The 21,551-nt window shown below is 40.7% G+C and overlaps 4 protein-coding genes across 5 annotated transcripts; 3 read left to right on the forward strand and 1 right to left on the reverse strand.

Annotated features, from left to right (window-relative positions):
- Positions 1-3,267: 3,267 nt before the first annotated feature.
- Positions 3,268-8,436, forward strand: LOC121994114 (serine carboxypeptidase-like 34). The gene is made up of 7 exons (XM_042548268.1): positions 3,268-3,289; positions 6,795-6,902; positions 7,044-7,139; positions 7,222-7,403; positions 7,489-7,791; positions 7,866-8,005; positions 8,085-8,436. Exons 1-7 carry the CDS (start codon positions 3,268-3,270, stop codon positions 8,434-8,436), a joined length of 1,203 nt encoding a protein of 400 aa, XP_042404202.1.
- Positions 8,437-8,889: 453 nt separating this feature from the next.
- Positions 8,890-10,360, forward strand: LOC121996711. Its single transcript, XM_042550779.1, has 2 exons — positions 8,890-9,351; positions 9,728-10,360. Exons 1-2 carry the CDS (start codon positions 9,136-9,138, stop codon positions 10,286-10,288), a joined length of 777 nt encoding a protein of 258 aa, XP_042406713.1. The 5' UTR covers positions 8,890-9,135; the 3' UTR covers positions 10,289-10,360.
- LOC121996712 lies at positions 10,352-14,061 on the reverse strand. Of its 2 annotated transcripts, XR_006116142.1 has the most exons (5): positions 13,612-14,061; positions 13,359-13,502; positions 10,979-11,063; positions 10,573-10,676; positions 10,352-10,490 (listed from the first exon to the last, which is right to left on the reverse strand). XR_006116142.1 is itself a non-coding variant. In XM_042550780.1 (2 exons), exons 1-2 carry the CDS (start codon positions 13,790-13,792, stop codon positions 13,404-13,406), a joined length of 303 nt encoding a protein of 100 aa, XP_042406714.1. In that variant the 5' UTR covers positions 13,793-14,061; the 3' UTR covers positions 13,033-13,403. The 2 variants fall into 2 exon arrangements, 1 of the variants encoding a protein (XP_042406714.1); XM_042550780.1 differs by lacking the exons at positions 10,352-10,490; positions 10,573-10,676; positions 10,979-11,063 and having other exon boundaries at positions 13,033-13,525.
- Positions 14,062-15,702: 1,641 nt separating this feature from the next.
- On the forward strand, positions 15,703-16,730 carry LOC121994115 (UPF0496 protein 4-like). The gene has a single exon (XM_042548269.1). It carries the CDS (start codon positions 15,708-15,710, stop codon positions 16,647-16,649), a length of 942 nt encoding a protein of 313 aa, XP_042404203.1. The 5' UTR covers positions 15,703-15,707; the 3' UTR covers positions 16,650-16,730.
- The last annotated feature ends 4,821 nt before the right edge of the window (positions 16,731-21,551 follow it).

Here is a 21,551-nt window from a genome sequence, read left to right on the forward strand (position 1 = left end):
CTCTTTTTCCTCGTAAATTAATGTGGGGGGTTTTTCAGTTATAGCGTTTACCTCGACTCATGACACTTTCCGAGCGCCTCTAGCTTTGGCTATGACCATCTCTATATAGCATTGCCCGGCTGCCAGCTGGTCTCCTCAGACCTCCCCTACTTGATCTTCTATTGGGAATTTGATTTTCTGGCAGAAGGTAGAGACGACCGCTCAGAACTCGTTGAGAGCCGGTCGCCCCAAGATCACATTGTACGCGGAGGGAGCGTTGACTACGATGAAGTTAGCAGTCCGCGTTCTTCTGAGCGGCTCCTCTCCCAGCGAGATAGCCAGCCGGACCTATCCGACCGGCAAAACTTCATTACCGGTGAACCCGTAGAGGGGAGTTGTCATCGGCAGCAACTCGGCTCGGTCGATTTGTAATTGGTCGAAGGCCTTCTGGAAGATTATGTTGACCGAGTTGCCTGTATCAATAAAGATGCGGTGAATAGTGTAGTTAGCTATTACCGCTCGGATGATGAGGGTGTCATCATGCGGGACTTCGACTCCCTCGAGGTCCCTAGGTCCAAAGCTGATCTCGGTCCCGTTCGCCCGCTCCTGACTGCAGCCAACCGCATGGATCGTAAGCTGCCTCGCATGCACCTTCCTTGCCCTGTTGGAGTCACCTCCGGTTGGTCCACCAGCAATGATGTTGATTTCTCCTCGGGACGCGTTGCTTCTATTCTCTTCCTCCCGAGCGGATTGCCTGGGACGCTCATGTGATGCCCGAGGTTGAGTCCTGGGCTGTTGATGACGTTGCCGCTCGGGGGGATTCCCTCTCTACACGCCGACCAGGGCTCTGGTGTCGGTGTCGCCGGTCCGATGAAGGTGATCGACAGTGATAATTCCTCGGCGTAGGATGAGTGATTGGGGGAGGCTCCGACAATCGCGTGTGTTGTGGGTTGCTGACTAATGAAGCGAACAAAACATGGGAGTCCATATCTTCCCTTTTGGCTTAGGGCGATCGACCGCTACTTGTTGAACGACGTGCGACCTTGTTTGCTGATGAGGTCGGGTTGCTTCCGCCCGGGGTCCTCTAGGTGGATGGTAGTTAGTGGGAGGCTTCCGCTCAACTGAGGTCGGTGGTTCAGATGATGCTTCCTTCCTTTTAGCCGCCTGGGCTTCCTCTACGTTGATATATTCATTGGCCTTGTGCAGCATATGGTCGTAGTCGTGAGGAGGCTTTCTGATGAGTGAGCGGAAGAAATCACCGTCTACAAGCCCCTGCGTGAACGCGTTCATCATAGTTTCTGAAGTGACCGTCGGGATGTCCATGGCCACCTGGTTGAAACGCTGGATGTAGGCTCGGAGTGACTCCTTCGAGCCTTGTTTGATGGTGAACATGCTGACGCTAGTCTTCTAGTAGCGCCTGCTGCCCCGAAATGATGGAGGAAAGCCGTGCGGATCTCTTTGAAGCTTGTGATCGACCCATCTGGCAACCTCCGGAACCATCGTTACGCCGATCCAGAAAGGGTGGTGAGGAACACCCGGCACTACACACCATCCGTATATTGATGCAAAATGGTTGTGTTATCGAACTTACCCAGATGGTCATCTGGGTCGGTGGTCCCATTGTATTCTCCAATCGCCGGGGGCGTGTAGTGCCTGTTGGTTGCTACTCGGAAAGCCTAGAGGTTCCACTGTACAAAAATTTTATACAAAGGTCTGAACCTTTTCCTAGCTACCATGTGTTCTTTTAAATTAAATTTTGGATCGCCTGCGGAACTTAACACGTTTGATCCAAAACTTAATCTATTTGTTCTTTTAGGTTTTGACTTGGATCTCCTGCGGAACTTAACACGTTCGACCCAAGTCACCTTAAGTTACTAATTCCATTAAATATTAATTTCCATAATCGGTTCCCAGTACTGACGTGGCGAGGCACATGACCTTCTTGGATATGGGAGCAATCACCACCGACTAGACAAAACCTTTTATAGAACGCTAATATTTAATTTCCTAAAATAACTTTAGGTTAACCGAAAAGAACAATCAAATCACAAGGAAAATAAAAACAAAAGAACACTATATCAAAAACAAATTCGAAACTCTAGAATCGTATGCCTCTTGTATTTAGTATTATTTCCAAAAATAACTAGTATGATGCGGAAAGAAAAATTACTAGTTATACCTTTTAAAAAAACCTCTTGATCTTCTACCGTATTCCTCTTCTAACCTCGGACGTTGTGTGGGCAACGATCTTCCGAGATGAGAACCACCAAGCACCTTCTTCTTCCTTGCAAGTTTCGGCCATCAAAACTTCTTCTAGGATGAAGAGGTTCGGCCACCACCACCATGCTCCAAGGGATGCTAGAAACAAAGCTTTCTTTCTCTCCTTCTTCTTCTTCTTCTCTAAACTTGATCCGGCCACCATATGAGTCTCCACAAGAAGGATGAGGTTCGGCCATCAAAGAGAAGAAAGGAGGAGAGGATGGCCGGCCACACCAAGGAAGAAAAAGAGAGAGGAAAAATAATAGAGTTGTTAGCCATGAAGGCACCTCTACCCTCTCTTTTATAATCCTTGGCCTTGGCAAATAAGGAAATTTAAATAAAAATTTCCTTAATTCTTTTGCCATTGATAAGAAAAATTTATTAAAAATAATTTTTTTCTCATCAACAATGTGGCCGGCCACTTTAAACCAAGCAAAGGAAATTTAATTCAATCAAGAATTAAAACTTTCCTAATTTGTTTCCGGAAATTTTATAAAAAATTTCTCTAATAATTTTCCCTTCATGATGGTCAATAAAAAGGAAATTTTATAAATTAAAATATTTCTTTTAAACATGTGGATAAAAATAAAGTTATCTTTAAAAAATTAAAATCTCTTCCAATCTACAAATAAGGAAAGATATCTAATCTTTTCTTAATTCTTGTAGAAGCTTTATAAAAGAGATATTTAATTTTTAAACTCTCTTTTAAATCATGAACATGATTAAAAGGAAAGTTTTTACCAAAATTAAAATCAACCTTTTAATCTACAAATAAGAAAAAAAGATTTAACTCTTCTCTTAATCTTTTGTAGAATCTTATAAAAGGAAAGATTTAAATTTTTAAACTCTCTTTTAAATCATGTTATCCACATGAGAAAAATTTAAAAAATAAAATTCCTTTTTATTTTAATAGGGCCGGCCACCTAAGCTTGAGTTCAAGCTAGGGCGGGCCACATGAATTCACCCATGAACCAAAACATGGCCGACCCTAGCTTGGTCTCCAAGCTAGCTTGGCTGGCCCCCTATAGGATGGGTAAGAAGGTGAGTATAGGTGGGTATAGTACTCTATAATTAAGAGGTTACGATAGGGACCGAGAGGAGGAATTGGTTTTGGTCTCCCGATAAAATTAAACATCCCGTGTTCGCCCCGAACACACAACTTAATTTTATCAATAATAATTCATTCCACTAGAGAATTATTATTGAACTACCGCACCAATCCCAAATTACATTTTTGGGCTCCTTCTTATTATGAGTGTGTTAGTCTCCCTGTGTTTAAGATAACAAATGTCCACTAATTAAGTAAGTTACTGACAACTCACTTAATTAATATCTAGTTCCAAGAGTAGTACCACTCAACTTCATCGTCATGTCGGACTAAGTCCACCTGCAGGGTTTAACATGATAATCCTTTTGAGCTCCTCTTGGGGACATTCTCAACCTAGTATCTCTAGGACACAGTTTCCTTCTATAATCAACAACACACACTATAAGTGATATCATTTCCCAACTTATCGGGCTTATTGATTCATCGAACTAAATCTCACCCATTGACAAATTAAATAAATAAATATCAAATATATGTGCTTGTTATTATATTAGGATTAAGAGCACACACTTCCATAATAACTGAGGTCTTTGTTTCTTTATAAAGTCAGTATAAAAGAAACGACCTCTAATGGTCCTACTCAATACACTCTAAGTGTACTAGTGTAATTATATAGTTAAGATAAACTAATACCTAATTACACTACGACCTTCAAATGGTTTGTTCCTTTCCATCTTGGTTGTGAGCTACTGTTTATAATTTATAAGGTACTGATAACATGATCCTCTGTGTGTGACACCACACACCATGTTATCTACAATATAAATTAATTGAACAACTACATTTATTACAAATGTAGACATTTGACCAATGTGATTCTTATTTCTAGATAAATGTTTATACCAAAAGCTAGGCTTTTAGTATACACTTTAACAGTGCCTTGGTAGTGGGTCTCTCAGGATGGCGTCGGAGAATTGTCGGTTGATCCGCTCAAGTGACAAGTCCGCTCGGGGGCGCCTTGCCCTTTCTATTGTCTTGAATGGGAGCTTCGTCGGATAAAGATCCTCGGTCGAGGTTGGCCTGAGCGACTTCTGATGGTGTTTGGAATAAAGCCCGATGGAATGGTATCGGGGCGGGTGGGGCTTCCACCTGGGTGTCGGTCGGACCTTTGTTTTGACCCCATATTGAGAGCTGCTCCGGCCAGTCTTCTGGTGCCACTCGACCGCCCGATGCCGACGTTACCTGCTGTGCTATCCGATCGGCTTGGGCCTTCTGCTGTTGCTCGACAATCTTTGCCGCTCGCGCTTGGACGAGCGCGTCTAGTTCTTCGGGAGAGAGCGTCACCATGAGTTGGCGTCCAACTTTTTCCATCGTCTCTGCTCAGATTCAGGTATGTTCCCACAGATGGCACCAATTTGATCCTGTCTGAGCGCTGAGTCGATAGACGCTGGGGGGCGTGGTGCTCTCCGCTGACTCCGACTGGTGATGTGAATCTCTGGCGAACCTGCATATAAGTCGAGCCGGGAGGGGGTTCTCGGCAACGACCCTCCGATGCTCAAGTCAGGCGAAGAATAAAAGAGGCAGAGTAACTGTGGCTACAGTGATGAGAATTCTGCATACCTCCGTCGAAGTTTGGGGTCCTTATATAGGACCCCAGGGAGGCGCGAGCACGCTTCTCGATGCGTGCACGTTTCCCCAAACATACCTCCAAATGAGTGTGTCAGAAAAGTATGTCTGACACCCTTCCGCAATCGTCTGAGCATATCTCTGACGTGACAGTGGAAACTTCCACCGTACGATACTCTGTCCGGTCCGGCCGCCGACCATGCTGCTTGTCAGCGGCAGACGTCTCGAGGATGATGTTTACCAACTGTCTCTTTCGTCCTTTTGAGTCTCTTGTCGGTTCCAGGGCCAGGCGGTCTTGCCGCTTGGCGCTCCTATCCCTCGAGTACATGTATGTATTGGCCCGAGCGGGAAGATCCTCGGTCCTGTGCTCGGCTGGGATCACACCTCAGTGATCTGTGCTTCGACTGAGCAGCCTGGCCACTCGGAAAGACAGTTCTTTTACCTTGAGCGTCGGAAACCCGACCCGTGGTCGAGCTGTCTTCCGTCCGGCCTGGGGGGATTTTCGGCCGGGCGATCGGATGACCTATCCGCTCGGCAGGACTTTAGGGTTGACCCTCCTGACCTTTGATCTCCACGCGTCCTTACCACCGGATTAGTAACTATGATTTAAGATCTAATAACTTTAAGAGGTCATAATGTAAATATTAAATCTTAAACTTTGAAAGGCACAAGTTAAATGGCACACACAATATATTAAATTAGATCTCATTAAGAGATTTATAACTGGTTATGAGGTGTAATCCATAACGGTTAGGTTTAGACAAAAAAAAATATCATTTGAATTTTTTTCAAGGGCTTTAAATAATTTTAATTTTAATTTTAATTTTTTTCCATATTGTAGTAGCTACAAAATTATAACTATTCTTTCTATGTGATAGTATAATTTTGCTATTATCATTTTAAGATAACAAAATCACCATAGAACACTAATGATTTGATAAAAAAGAATCTTTTTTCTTTTTCCCAATTAAATTGGATTAGAATCCTTAACGATTGAATATAATGGTGGATATAATGCCGATTAGATATTAAAATAAATAGTATAAAAATAAATGGTCTTAAAGAAGATCCAACGCAATATTTAATTCAACTAAACTGGCAATACGCGTAGCGTTCAAGTTTTCTTGCCACGAAATAATATTTAAAAAATTATAGTTTAAGCAATACGTATGTAGTAAAATATGATTAAATTAAAAACTAAAGTGGCAATTATCTGTATTATTTTTTTAGAAAGTAAAATCGAAAGTGATAACCACGGAATGCAATTTCTTTATCCAGTTTCCAATTTTTTTCTTACGTTTTTCATAAATCAAAATTCAAGATCCATAAATCGTGCTCACTCTCTTATCCTTCCAATTAATGTTTACAACGATTAATCTATAAAATTAAAACAATATTTAAATTCTCCCAGACGCTATAAATACTGGCAATCACTGTGTTCTTCGTATTCTCTTGCAGTGGTTCAATTATATTGTTTGCACCATGGAATTCTCTTCTTCTTCTCCATTACTTGTCTTCTTCCTGTTATTGTCGTGCTCTTTTACTTGTAATTTTGCGAGAGAGTTGAGAGCGGAGGCGGCGGCGGCGCCGTCGAGTCAGCAGCAAGCCGACCAGGTGAGGCGGCTCCCCGGCCAACCGCCGGTGGGCTTCCGCCAGTTCGCCGGCTACGTGACCGTGAACGAGAGCCACGGCCGGGCGATCTTCTACTGGTTCTTCGAGGCCGCCGACAACGCCGCCCACAGGCCACTCCTCCTCTGGCTCAATGGAGGTACTACGTACTACTACATTCTTCATATTCCTCTTTTAATTCTCTGTCATTTACCTTTGTTTAGATCAATCGTAAATATAAACAAAATGGCTAAAAGTACTCTTTTATTTGCAGGGCCTGGTTGTTCTTCCATTGGCTACGGAGAGGCAGAGGAATTAGGGCCCTTTCTCACGCAGAAGCATGTGCCAGAGCTGATGCTCAACCAACAATCCTGGAACAAAGGCAATTATTATTATTATTATTATTATTATTATTATTATTATTATTATTATTATTATTATTTTGGAAGAAGAAGATATATGAATCTAAAAAACAAACAAAAAATTTTTAAAAAAAACTGATTTTTTTCTTTCACAATTTCAGAGGCCAACTTGCTCTTCATCGAGGCCCCTGTCGGAGTAGGATTTTCTTACACGAACACAAGCTCCGACTTGAACAATATCGGAGATAAGTTCACTGGTAAAATCACACAACAACAATCTTAATTCCAATCATTCTAATAGATTTCCACGACTAATTTACGTTTCATTCTCGATCACAGCTGAAGACTCTTACATCTTCCTCCTCAACTGGTTCAAGAGATTCCCCCAGTTCAAATCTCACGACTTTTTCATCGCCGGAGAAAGCTACGCAGGGCACTACGTACCGCAACTCTCCGAGAAAATCTTCGACGAAAACAAACGCGTTTCGCCGGAGGATTTCATCAACTTCAAGGGCTTCATGGTCGGACTCTCCTGCTCAGTCCCCCTCGTCTGAAAAATCTCCAAGAAGCTCGGCTACAGATCACTAACCGTTTGCTCTTCTTCAGATCGGGAACGCCTTGCTGGACGACGACACGGATCAAACCGGCATGATCGACTACGCCTGGGACCACGCAGTGATCTCCGACCAAGTGTACCACGACGTGAAGAGCAACTGCAACTTCACTGACGAGAACTCGACGGACGCCTGCAATGCGGCCCTCGACGCGTACTATGCCGTTTACGACATCATCGACATGTACAGTCTGTATGCGCCGGTCTGCCTCGACTCCGCCGCCAGCGCCTCGGGGATCTCCACCAAGAATGGCCATTTCATCAGCGGAGTCGCCCCTAAACTCGCCTCCAGACACGTAAAGATCATCAGAAATTAACATCGAGTATAGTTGATTGATCTATGTAACTTTGAATTCTGTTTGGATTGCAGAGCCAATGGCATCAGAAGCCGACAGGGTACGATCCTTGTGCGTATTATTACACCGAAGCGTACTTCAACAGGGGAGACGTGCAGGAAGCTTTGCATGCCAATGTATCTGGGAGCATCCCTTACAATTGGACTCACTGCAGGTGACGACGAATTCTCCTCTGTTCATCGATTTTAATTTGATCTGGCGACTAAGTTTAATTACGTGCGTGCGTGCTTCAGTGACGTGATCAACTATTGGAACGATTCTCCTGCATCCATTCTTCCGGTCATCCGCAAGCTCGTGGATGGAGGCGTCAGGGTTTGGGTTTACAGCGGCGACGCCGATGGCAGGATTCCGGTGACGGCCACGCGGTACACGCTCAGAAAGCTCGGCCTCAAAACGGTGCAAGAGTGGACGGCGTGGTACGATCGGCAAGAGGTCGGCGGATGGAGGATCGTGTACGATCAAGGGCTCACCTTCGTCACCATCCGGGGCGCCGGCCACGAGGTTCCGACGTTTGCGCCGAGGCAGCCACGGCAGCTCGTTCGCGCCTTCTTGGCTAACAAACAGTTGCCTTCTTCCCCCTTTTAGTTTTACCTCGTAGGTTTGCTTGTCGTAGGAATGATTTTATTTAATAATAATAATAATAATAATTGTAATTATATTTCAATATATTCAGAATTCATTTTCGTCGGCAATTATATTTAATTCCCAAATTGATTTCCACATTTGATACCACTTAAATTAACCAACTGCGTAGATATCACGATGAAAAACAATTTCCAGTTTGACCGGAGGATTCGTTCCGATTTTCCATTTCGTGGCATGATTTTCAAAATACCCCTATGTTTTATAATTTTGCTTTTGGACCCCCTAAGTTTCGTAAACGTCATCCAGGCTTCAGCATCTCCGCCTAACTTGTTTTTTCTATTAATGTATTGCTGACGCGTAACCAATTGGTGCACTTTTATGTAATGTTCACAAACTTTGAGAAGGGGGAAAGTGAAAAATATTTGCTAATCAAAGCCATAGTCCCCTTATTAAAAATAAAGAGTCTTCACGGATAAAGAGAGACATGCCGGCGAAGACCCCAAACTGCGCCTGTTATTGGCAGTTGTTTCCCTCTTCCTCTTCCTCTTCCTCTTCCTCTCCAGACAATATTCTTCAATTGAAGCAAATTTAATCCTTTTTGTTCTTCCTTGTTTCTTTTCTTCACAACCACCCTTCGATCCTCATGGAGAGATCTATCATGCATCCATAACATATTTCCTTCTTCCTATTTGTGCATCAATGGCAGTTATTGATGCCGGGAAGAAGAGAAGCCGTTCTCTCTGCAATTTCCTCTCCTGCTTTGGCTTAACCCCCTTGCCGGAGACTGCCAAGTCGCATAAGTTTGTGCCGAAGAATAAGAGGATGCCGGAGAGCCCCGTTGCAGCCGCCGGCATCCAGCCAAAGGAGAAGAAGGCCAAGCCTGTCAACAGCAGTTTCCTCCGTTGGTTCCTCAAGGTAAAGACTGACTACGATCTTGCTACATGCAGACATGCTACATTATATATATTAATTTTTCCAAACTGATGAATTAAATTTCACTTTGTGAAAAATATTGAGAGAGGAAAAAACAAAAGAAAGAGAGAATGGTTTTTCGCTTTGGATTTGCATTTGTCGCGTTCAATGGAATTAGACAAGTAAACGCCGTGTTTGGTCCGCTGTAACTGGATGCAACCAAAAGAAAGGCCGGCGTACATGTTTTGTGCCATTTCCCCCGTTTATGTGGTGTGATAATTTGATACTAAAAACAAGTCTGGCATAGTTTGTGGAATGTGCTTGTTGTTTTGCTTTATGTATTTTAATTATGTGTGTGAACTTTCTTGTTTTGCCTTAGCGTTATGACAAGGAAAGCAAAGTGGAAGAAGGCTCGAGGAGAAGGCGGAGCGATTACAGTTTCCGACAAGCACCCATCGGAAGCCAAACCAAACCGAGAGTTCAGAATTCACAAGTACACCGAGTGGCTTCCAGGTACAAGATGCAGGCTGAACCCACACAGGTTTATCGGATTCGTGACAGGACCAAAGTCGGCACCCGAGTAGTCCATCCTAGCTCGCTTGAACTACAGGCATCCGAGTGTCAAGAGATCTGCAAAGGTGTAATCAAATACGAACATGAACCCTTGTCCAGGCTATTGACGATCATTGTGATGGTGTTGACGTTGTTGTTGGTGGTTAGTTGGATCACTGTGATCATTTGTTTATGCACTTGGCTCTACCTCTTTCCTCGGCTTCGTGCTACAATACAAAAGGAAAATGCCACTGGTAATGACAAAAGAGGAAATGAAGAGATAGACTTGAACTCGAAGGAGTACAAGAAGATGGTCGTGCTCAAAGGCTTGCTTGAAAGAGACCGTGCCCGAAGATTATCACCAATGAAAACAGCTGGTGCACAATGATTATTAATGTGCTTAGCTAGAGGTTACAAATGTAGCTCAGATTGATGCGCTCCTTGTTTTTTAATTTTTTGAGGGTCCTTTTGAGAATAAAATGTTGCAAATAATCATCAATAGAAATGTGGCAAACTCTCATAAATGAGGGGACCTCAACACTTTTATCCTTGGAACTTCTTGATGTTTGCAACAACAAAGAAAAAGGAACCTGTATAAAACGACTTGTGAGAATAAAAGTCATTTCCATGAAAAAATGAATAATAGCAAGGTCACAAGTTGCCCGTGATTACCTCAATACTTCACAGGCTCACACACATGAAACAAGTTGCATGAGCTTATCCTGTACTTCTATTTCTGGCCCACAGAATCCAGATACAGAATACAAAGACTAATCCTGAAAGATGAAAAGTATACCAGGATAAAGACAAGATGAACTCATCACTAGAAAGAAAATTAATAGTGAGGATCAGGTGGAAGAAGGAATCGCTGTTTAGAAAAGAACAAAAAGACCACTAGGATAAAGCCGGGCAGTTGAACAACCCATTGTAAAGTGCAGATATATATCCAGTGGAGGAAGAAACTATCCACATCTAGATGGCTAGTTGAGAGTTGAAACATGGACATTTGAGAAACTTGAGAAGAAAAAGCTTTCCATAAAGATGGCTAATAAATTTGTCAGTGGCACTCATTGCTCACCTGCTCCTTATTTTCCCTCTCCATTTGGCTCAGCTCTGCTCATGTCATGCCATTGCTTCGCCTGCCAAATGGATAAATCCTGAGCCTGTAGAGAAGGCACTGAATCATTACATTAAAGAAATTATTGTGTGATATGGTTTAACACGCATGAACACCAATTTATTAACTTAACACGAATTTTTCATCTGAAGAAAATACAGCTATTTTATTCGGAAAATGAGCATGACTAAACAAAATAAACCTTTATGATAAAAAAATGAACAGAGAAAAAGTAGAGATTCTGATAAGTAGCTAGCAAGTTCTGATCCTATCAAGATGTCAAATACTTATGAATATCTTGGATGTTGACTTCAAAGTGTGCATAAGTTGTGCTTCGGTTTTACCCAGTAGGTGAACTCACCCAGTAAACAGGACTGCATAAATTGGAGTAGTTCGCCAAAGAGAAAATCCACTAGCATAAAACTCTTCTCAGCAACTATGTGCTAATCGGCATTGACTTTTTTTTGTTACTATCCATAATGAATTCTAGGCACTGAGACCTAAATGTCAGTTCATTGTCCATCATGACCGAGTTCAAACAAAAAATATAGAAAACTAACCACAAAGAACAAGAATAGGAAGATCTTGGTGATGAATGTCAGTTCATTGTCCATCATGACCGAGTTCAAACAAAAAATATAGAAAACTAACCACAAAGAACAAGAATAGGAAGATCTTGGTGATGAAGAAGATTCCACACTTTTTTTCAAAGATCAGGATGAAAATCTTTCAACAATAATTTTATACATAGCTTCAATATTACTAGTGATATGTCCTCACTTGAAGTACAAAGTTATGAATGAAGCTTTTCATCCCGGCTAGTAGCCAAGTGTTTGTCCTCCCCCGTACATTATTCAATTGTCCAAGGCTAATAGTCACCCGTGATTTATCTCTTCTGTATTGGCCTGGAGACGAGCTGACGGAGGCGATGGAGCGAGTGAATCACCTTTTGCCACCATGAATGAAACTTTTTATTGATGGTGCATGTGTGGGGGTGTTTGAAGGTTATGATGAATCTTAAAAGCAGCTTTCCCCTCAAAGCATGGCTATGTTTTAAATTGAAAGGATGTCGGAACAAGCTGTCTTTTAAGGAATACATTTGCCACACATAGGTGAAGACTTAGCTGGAATTCTTTAATATAAGTTTTTCTGTAATGGATGCAGAGACTCCTAAAGATTGATTTTTCTGCCATTGTCTAGGCTTAGAGTAGTAAGTTGATGCTGTCTTAATGCTAAATGGTCAAGTTTGCTTGGATTAGTTGAACAGGATGGTTGTTATTAATGCTGATGTTGTGGAACCTTTAAAATTGGACTTCTTTATCAAAGACTTGGATCGAGGATGGAGATTTCTGTAAGCTAGATTGTTTTAAAAAACTGTTTCTTGATGTTGTTAGCTGATACTTAAGAAAAATGGTTGTGTTGCTATGCTGGTTTTGTTGCCTGTCCTGATGCTGCTGGAGGATGGGAATCAAATTGAAGATCACTGCCTCCTGATTGAAATGGCTGGACTGAGTTGTGCTGCTGGATGGGCTGGAATCCTCTGAGCCAGGCTTCTGATACGGACTGTGTTTGAAGTAGAGATCTACTTACTGGTTTCTGAAAGCAGGTGGCATGACCTGTGTGAATGATATTCATATAGTGAGATGTGATAGAGCTTTTGTTGTTGCTGCTAAGCACTATAGACATTTCCTTTTTGCATCTTCTCTTCTGATACTTGTATATCTTAGATGGTGCTCGAAAGAGAGTCCTTGCTTGGATTTGTATTGGGATGATGAGAAGGGACATATACATTTTTTTCTTTTTTTGAAATATACTATACTCTTGCGTTCATGCAAAAAAGATTCATGTAGCAACCCCAAAATGGTGAAACATAGAGGTCGATGCAAATACATTTCTTCTGATCCATGTATCGATGCTCTCTATAGTTCAACTTGCATCTAATAAACATGTAAAAAATTGTCAACCATCTGAAAAGCCCATCTCTTCTCAACATAGCTACCTTTTTTGGTCCAAAATATATTTTTACTGCTATCTCAAAAGGACCAAGACATTCAAAGCACTCCTCCAAATTATTGACCTTAAATTAAAGCAAAGGACGCATCATATCCATTGATAAACTACATTAACATGTTAAGACATCCTAAAGAAAAATAACGCCTTATCAAATCTAGCAAACAATCAATAAACTAGCATTGCTGTGCGACGCGTAACTATTGGGTTTAAATAATACATAGAAATGTAACAAACTGATACTTCAGCAGCGATTACAAAATAAAATAGTGCTCATTGAGGTGGCTAAATCCTTAGTCAAATATAGCAACATGGTCGTATAGCATTGTACCTTAGACTTATTGAGCTTCAAAAGCGATGGCACGTTACTTCAAATTCAGCTGTATTCAGATTGCTTCGCCGTCTCAAAATTTGACACTTTGTTCAACCTCCAGTTATCATTGAACACAGCCAGCCGCATGCAGATATCCTCATTCTGAAACAAATCAGCCAGAAAATCTGGTACATATTTGTAGTTTCCAGTGCACACCGCATTAGCCGACGTTGAAATGGCTAGTAGTGGGATAAGCGTAGATGATACAAACCAGGCTCAATCCCTGCGGTCTGCATCTCCCTGATCAGCTTCTCATTGAATACCACATCCAGGTACTCCGCTCGATATAAGAGCTTGCTGGAAGATTCCGGCGGCACCATAGGAAATAATAAGCGACAGGATATTAAGGCTCCGAAACGGAGGCCGCTGACTTGCGGTATTTGATGAGGCATTCAATATCGGAGAATCAGTTGTATAGAGCGAGCAGAGGGCGATGAGGTCGAAGGCGTAGCCGATGGAGGTAATCAAAGAGGATTTAGCGAAGGATGAGAGAAGAGAAACAGAACGGTTAGGATCGAATTCCTTGAGCAGGAAAGACTTTGTAAGAGGGAAGCGATTCCCAGTGCGAATTGATGGATTCTCGGTGGGTGGTGGAGAGCCGGGCGGCGGAGGTGGTAGAAGAGACGGAGAAGTAGCGGCTGGAGGCAGATACGACGGCGATGGTGCGAGGCAAACCGGTTTGTTTAGGGTTCTGAAATCGGCCGCATTCGGCTCAGGCCCGCAGCTAAATGGGCTGGGCCATAACCAAATCAAGCGGGATTTAATTAAATTTTTAGTTGTCTTTTCTAACTACAATATATTTATAAAAAAAAATCTTCAAATAAAATTTATAATTAAGAGGTATTAAATTTTTAGACCGTTCATCGATAAAAAAATTTATATAATTAAATCGATAATTCCGACGTCATGTTATCGAACCTGATAAATATTTTTTTATTGCTTGAGAAGCCTTGCAAGCAAACGTATTCCTCCATGCATAGCAATTTAAAACTCTGTCAGGTCAGCGGTCTTCAGCCTTATCCTTTACGTGTAATTTCACCATTTTTTGCACCTTACCCAGATCTAAGTCAACGTCAAAGTCAAAATCCAAACCCCCCAAGAGTTTGACCCCAATCTTATCCATTTGTGGAGACTCAACTCTCCGCGGATTTACGGACCATCAAAAAAATTTACTATAGTCTTTGAATTTCGACAAAAATAACGAATTGTCATTATTGTTAGGCTAAGTTATTTTCTGTCAAGTAACAATTTATTCTTATATTTAAAAATAATATTTAATACTTTTTAAATAAAAAAATAGTAAATAGTTAAAATAATTTATTATTTTATTGGCCTAAACTCTAATTATAAAGGTTGAAATTATTCTGATTAAAATATTTTTACTGAAAACTAACCTCAAACTTCTAGAAAAAAAGAAAAACAAAAATAAAAAAATCCTATAAAATCATTAAAAACTTAATCTTAATCAAATTTGGTCTATATATAGATCAAAAATCTCACTCGTTACTAGAAAAAAATCTTCATAAAATTTATACATGTACCAATATAAACAACAAAAAAATAATAACTTTTAAAAGAGATAACTATAAAAAAAAATTCATTCCACCACTCTCACCAAACCATAAAAAGATCAGAATTTTAAATTAGTGAACTAAAATCAAATGAAGATAGAATAAAATTTATTATTAAAAAATTTTTCATCATCATCAAATGTGTCATACAATGAAGTAAGAATGAAGTATTGATGTGACAAAATTATACTAATATGCACATCTAAGATATTACAAAATCTAAGAAAAAAATGTATGGGTTGTTGTAAAATTAGTACTCAGACATCTTAATATACCACATAAACTTGAAAATCACTAACATATAATAAATATCAACTACTAATTACGTGCAAAAATGATAGATATGGATTCCTCTTATGGATGGATGGATGTAATAGAAAAAAAACACGACTTCGAGCTTCAGCTTCTAAAAAGTTTAAGTTAAGGTTTTGTATTTTTTTTTTTCGTTTTTTTCCTAAAAGTCTGAGATTACTTGTAGGGTTTTTTAATATTTAGAATTAGGATTTACTTCAGTAAAGTAATAGGTTATTTATTTATTATTTTTTTAACTTCAGATAAAAAAGATTAAATATTATTTTTTAAATATAAGGATAAGCTTACTGGATAAAAAAAATTAAGAGTCTTAATATTATTTAGCCTTATTGTTATCTTTCATTTTTGTACCCATAGTTTTGAGCCTTTGCGTTGTCTATTTAAATAGATGGATCTTAGACCCGAACCCGAAAATTGATTGCTCATGGCTTCTTCTGGTTTAATCAAGTGGTTCGATTCGCTCTTCTCCCATCCGAGTTCCCTGCTCGAGTCGTCCTCTTCCTCCGCTTCGTCTCGCCTCTTCGAGGAAACCCTAGCTCTCCGCCTCCGCTCCCTCCTCCCGGTTCCCTGCGAATCCCCGGGTACGCCTATACTCTGGCTCGCAAGCGCCCTCCGCGTGCTTTCCCTCACCCTATCCGACGCCGCCGCCGCCTTCGTTGCCTCCGACTCCCTCGACTCCGATGTCGATTATCTCGACTCCAGCGTCGCGTTGCTTGACGCCTGTAACGCCGTCTCCGCTGAGATCGCGCGAGTGGAGCGCCGCCTGCTCTATCTCAGACTCGCCCTCCGCTGCCTGACCCCCGATGAGGACGGCCACGACGAGGATCGTCCAAAGGGCAAGCTCCACTGCGCACGAAAGGCGGTCGCGGAGTGGGAGAGCATCCCGAGCCGCGAGATCGGGCGTTCTGCCGGCGAGCTGATCCATCGAATGGCCCCGCGGTGCGCGGAGTCTGCTGCTCGCCGCCGCGTGACGTACGCGGCAGAGGAGGTTTCGCGCCTGGTGATGGCGGCGGCGCTCGTGGCTCTCGGCGGAAGAGAGGGTAAATCGCAAATAGGCGAGATGCGGGTTTCCTGCGATTGTCCGTGGGCGGAGGCGTTCAACCAGGTCGCGGCGGCCGTTTCGGACCGACTAGGAGCGTCATTACCGTTGGAGTTGGCAACGGTGGAGGCGGAGGTGGGGACACTGGCGAGAGGGATCGAACGGGAGGACGTCGGAGACGGAGTGGTTGCGACAGTGGGGAGAGCGGCGGAGGAATTGACGTCGGCATTGGAGAAGCTGAGGGAGAGCGTGAACGGAGCGTTTCAGGCAGCGACAGGAACCAGGAATGCGTTATTGAACGGCCTGCGGGCTCGTAATTGGAGCTAGATTAGGGAATCGTGATTATGCATTAAACTGTGTTTATGGGTGTATTGGTTTGGACAGTTAATGGATACTTCCTTGAATATATAATATATAGTAAATTGATATTTTTTTTATCATATTTTTTTACAAATATATGAATAACAAATTAAAAAACATAATCAGATAAAATAAATTAAAAGTAATTACTCTTGATAATATTTTTAATCCAGAACTAATATATAAGTGAATTATTTACAGGTGAATGTACATGTCGTAAATTCAGAATAATGAAATTTGGCATCCTCCGGTATTCATGTAATGATAATTTTTTATGATTTTTGCTCGAGTAATTTTGTGTCTATCAAATATTCTTAAAAAATTTCAACTCCTCATTTTATTCACTAACTATCGGCATTGACCGTCTAACAAAATATTAGTGATGGATTCATTATAAATTAGGGGCATAAAAAATGAACTCTGATTCATTTGAAAAAATCAAATTTAGATTGGGGATTCCAGGTTGATTTAGAGATTTAGGATTTTTTTATTAAATTAATTTTATTTTAGGAATTAAGATATTTTATGTATATAAATAATAAAAATGTAGTATAGCAATATGAAATATTAAAATAAAAAAAAAATTAGAGAAATAAGAAAAAGGTTTTTTTCCAGGTTGGATGGATTATTTAGATTATTCGAGTTTGGATTTAGAATTTTTCAATTGAGTTAAAAAAATTTTAAATAACTAATTTAATTCAATCTAAACTCCCATTTTTACCGTAAGTATTTCACGTCACTCTCTAGAAAATTCAAAAAGTATATAAAATAGACTAATAATTCAAAAAGTCAAAATTTAAGAATCGTTAATGATTTCGATGCTTAGGATGTCAAAAATGCATGGCAAAGCTTTTTCGATATTTAAGATGAAGTTTGATAAAGAACACTACCTAGTGAGAGATAACATTATAGAGAATGAGAAATATTTTTTTTTTCATAATTACTAATGTCATATCTTTTGTTAGGATCAAAAATGGAGCTAGAGGGGCGGTTGAATAGCTCGGCGTAATCTCGTGCTCGTCGTTGTTTGTTTCTTCAAAGATATGCAGCGGAAAATACAAAGAACCAAACACACAACGCTAACTCTAGGATTTACTTGGTATTCACCTCAACAAAAGAAGACTAATCCAAGGATCCACACACTCATGCACCCTCCACTATGAAAACACTCCTTCTCAGTAACTACTGAAGGCGGAGAAGCCTTACAACCTCACAATACAACAATGAGAAAGAAAGAAGCAAAATACAAATGAATCTTACAAGATTACAATGAAAACTCTAGCTTCTTCTTCTTTTTGTTACAACTCGCCTCTTGACTTGGATGAGCCTCCAAGAACCTTCAAGAACTGGCGGTGAGGAAGAAAAGATCGCTGTGAAGGTTTTCTGTGATCGCCTGTGGAGAAGAGAGGAAGTTGTACTCAGAAAAATGCTCGCCAACGGCTTTATCAGCGCCAACGGTCAAATCCCAATCGATCGAATTGCTCCGAATCGATTGGGGAGGCTTTGGATCGATCGATTCAGAGCGCCTCTGTGCTCTCGGGAAATGCCTGGATCGATCGACTGATCGATCCAGGGCTTATTGCACAGAATCGCGACTCCCAATCGATCGACCGATCGATTGGAGGCTCTGAATCGATCGGCCGATCGATCCAGAGCTGTTTTGTGCGATCACCACTCTCCCAATCGATCAACCGATCGACTGGGCATGAGCCAATCGATCGGTTGATCGATCCATCCCATGTGGACTTGCCCAATCAAGTCTAAGAGTCCCTAAAACCAACATCCGGTCAACCATGACCTGTTGGTACACCACGCCTAGCATCTGGTCATCCTTGACCTGCTAGGTCTCCCTCACCAAGTGTCCGGTCAATCCCTTTGACCCACTTGGACTTTTCTCCTCGTGCCAAGTGTTTGGTCATCCTTGACCCACTTGGACTTATCTCCACCAGGTGTCCGATCAACTTTGATCCACCTGAATTTCCTGTGCCAAGTATCCGGTCAATCCCTTTGACCTACTTGGACTTCCCAACACCAGATGTCTGATCAACCTTGATCCATCTGGATTTCCTGTGCCTGACTTCACTCACCAGGACTTTCCTTCTGCCTAGCTTCACTCACTAGGACTTCTCATTTGCCTGGCTTCACTCATCAGGACTTTCCATACTGCCTAGCTTCACTCACTAGGTCTTTCACCTGACTTCACTCACCGGGACTTTCACGTAGCTTCACTCACTAGGACTTTCCTTCTGCCTGGCTTCACTCACCGGGACTTTCTTTCTGCCTGACTTCACTCACCAGGATTTTCCAGTCAAGTATCCAGTCAACCTTGACCTACTTGACTCACCTTTACAATCTTACCACATGAACAATTGCACCTGCAATCTCCATGTCTTGTCCCCATGTATTGTCAAACATCGAAACCCAAACATCAAGACTCGAGCTTGACCCAATTCAAGCTCAATCAACCAGGTCAACCTTGACCTAGGGAATATTGCACCAACAATCTCCCCCTTTTTGATGTTTGACAATACCACTAGTAAGTTAGGCTAATCCCATAGCCTCAACTCCCTTCAAGTTAGTATGAGAATGATGGTTTCCTTCATTCTCCTCCTTTTCTAGAGGGCAAACTCCCTCTTAGGTAATGAAGGCCTAACTTAACCACACATTCTCCCCCTATTGGCACACATCAAAAACTCTCCCCCTGAAGAGTTACCCAACGTTGTTGACAACTTCACTCATTGTTCACAACACAATAACAAAGGTCTCATACCCTTCATTATTCTAAACGCTCATCCTTGAGCATATACCACTTAGTATATTCACATACGATTCAAATGAAGGTCTCATACCCTTCATTGTCATCAAATGCTCACCCGTGAGCAAACACCACATAAATAATGAAGATATCCACTCTTCATTACATTCAAATGTCTAACCTTGAGCATTTTCGCTAAAGAAGGTTAACCACCTTCCAAGGTGTATGAAAAATAAATTTTCATGTCCTTAAAGGGCAACTCCCTCTAAAGACATGCACGTAACTTCTGTCATTGCACCAACAATGACTTGGAATCCCTAAACCTTTAGAAAACCCAAATTTAAAAGTTTTTAGGTTCAAAAATTCAATATTGAAATCAAACCTCAACCTAAACTTCTACTTAGTCTTCCTTAACCAATCCATCCTTGTTTTCATCATGAAAACTCTCCCTAAATGTATACAAACGTGTTTAGAGAGGTTAGGAATGGTTACCTAGACTAAAGGTGGCTCAAAATGCTGAAATCAGACTTTCCCAGCCAAAATCAGCATCCCTAATCGATTGGAGTTGGGTCCCAATCGATTGAACCCTTCTGAATCGATCCACTGATCGATTCAGACTGCGTGGATCGATCGGTGGATCGATCCAGCGAGCTTCTGCTCGTGAGAGATGCCTTCTCAATCTATCGCCTGATTGATTGAGGCACTTCAATCAATCGAGTGATCGATTGAAACTCTGAAATTGCTGAAATTCACTTTCAATCAATTTCAGAAACTCCCCAAGAAATTCTATAAAATTCGAAAAATTATGAAAATTCATGTAGACATTCCTTAGGGCATATACTATCATGGAAAAATAGTTTTCTAAGAAAATACTTCATATTTTCCAAGATTGACATAAACTAGAAAACTTGTAAAAACTTTAGTGTTTTCTTCTAGTTTGTGTCTAACTTTTCAATGATGAGTACTATCAAAAGATAGTTTTCACCAAGGTTTCCCAAAACATATTTGAAATCATTTTCAAAACCAATTTTCAACCATGTTCTTTGGGCTCAATGCACATGACTTGTACATTAGCTTTCCCAATGATTGGAAAACACATAACTATGTGTGCGATGAACTTAAAACTCACAAAAATGCACTAAATCAACATCTTGAGTTTTGTTCATCATCCTAACATCTCACTTGTATTTAATGTGTACTAAACCATATACAAGTCACCTTATAGTACATAGTGAGATGTAAACTTTTGGTTTTGCGCTAATCTAGGGATCATGCATATCTACCTAGGTATTTTGAGGTTATGAACATCCACCAAGGATGTTATTTGTTAATAAATGTCATTTGTCCTTAAATTGCAAGGAATTAAAATAATGCATGATATGTTATGACATACATCAAAAAGAAATAATTTTCAAAAGAAAATTTCTTATAACTACATGATGTATGTATGACATGACACGGTATTTTTGTGTTTTTCATAATAAGACATGAATGCAAAAATAAATATGATGTCATGTCATATGATGGGCAAATAAAGCATGACAAATTAGCATAAAAGAAATACCTAGATTATCTAAGTATCCTTAATCCTTAGCTAAATTAAAATTTAACCATAGATTGCCCACTATTTCCCAAGAAAATGCTAAAATTCAATTTTGACATTTCTTTTGATTTTCCTAATTTTGTGCCAATTTAAATTAAGCACATTCCTCAAATTTTGACACAAATTACTCTTTTAAATAGTAACAAATTAAAATAAGGCTTAGACTTGCTTTTAACTTCCTAATAAAATGCCAACTTGGCATTTCTTTAGACTTGATTTCTTGTGCCAATTAAAATTATATCCAAAAACTCAAATTTTTTGCACATCTTACTCTTTTTAAGAGTAAGTCATTAATCCTTATCATTTTCAAAGGTTAACAATAACCTTGAAAATGCTCTTAGAGTGCCAACTTTATCATGATTGGGTTAACTACCCTTTCAATTAGAGTTGACACTCTCTAACCCATCTAAAGGGTAGAAAAAATGCTCCTAGGAACCCAAAACCTATTGGTGCTCCTATGATGCTCTAGGTATTCACTAGGGATAACTTCCCTAGATATCTTCCTAGTGAC

The sequence above is a fragment of the Zingiber officinale genome, chromosome 6A, assembly GCF_018446385.1.
Source record: "Zingiber officinale cultivar Zhangliang chromosome 6A, Zo_v1.1, whole genome shotgun sequence".
Taxonomy (NCBI): Eukaryota; Viridiplantae; Streptophyta; class Magnoliopsida; order Zingiberales; family Zingiberaceae; genus Zingiber; species Zingiber officinale.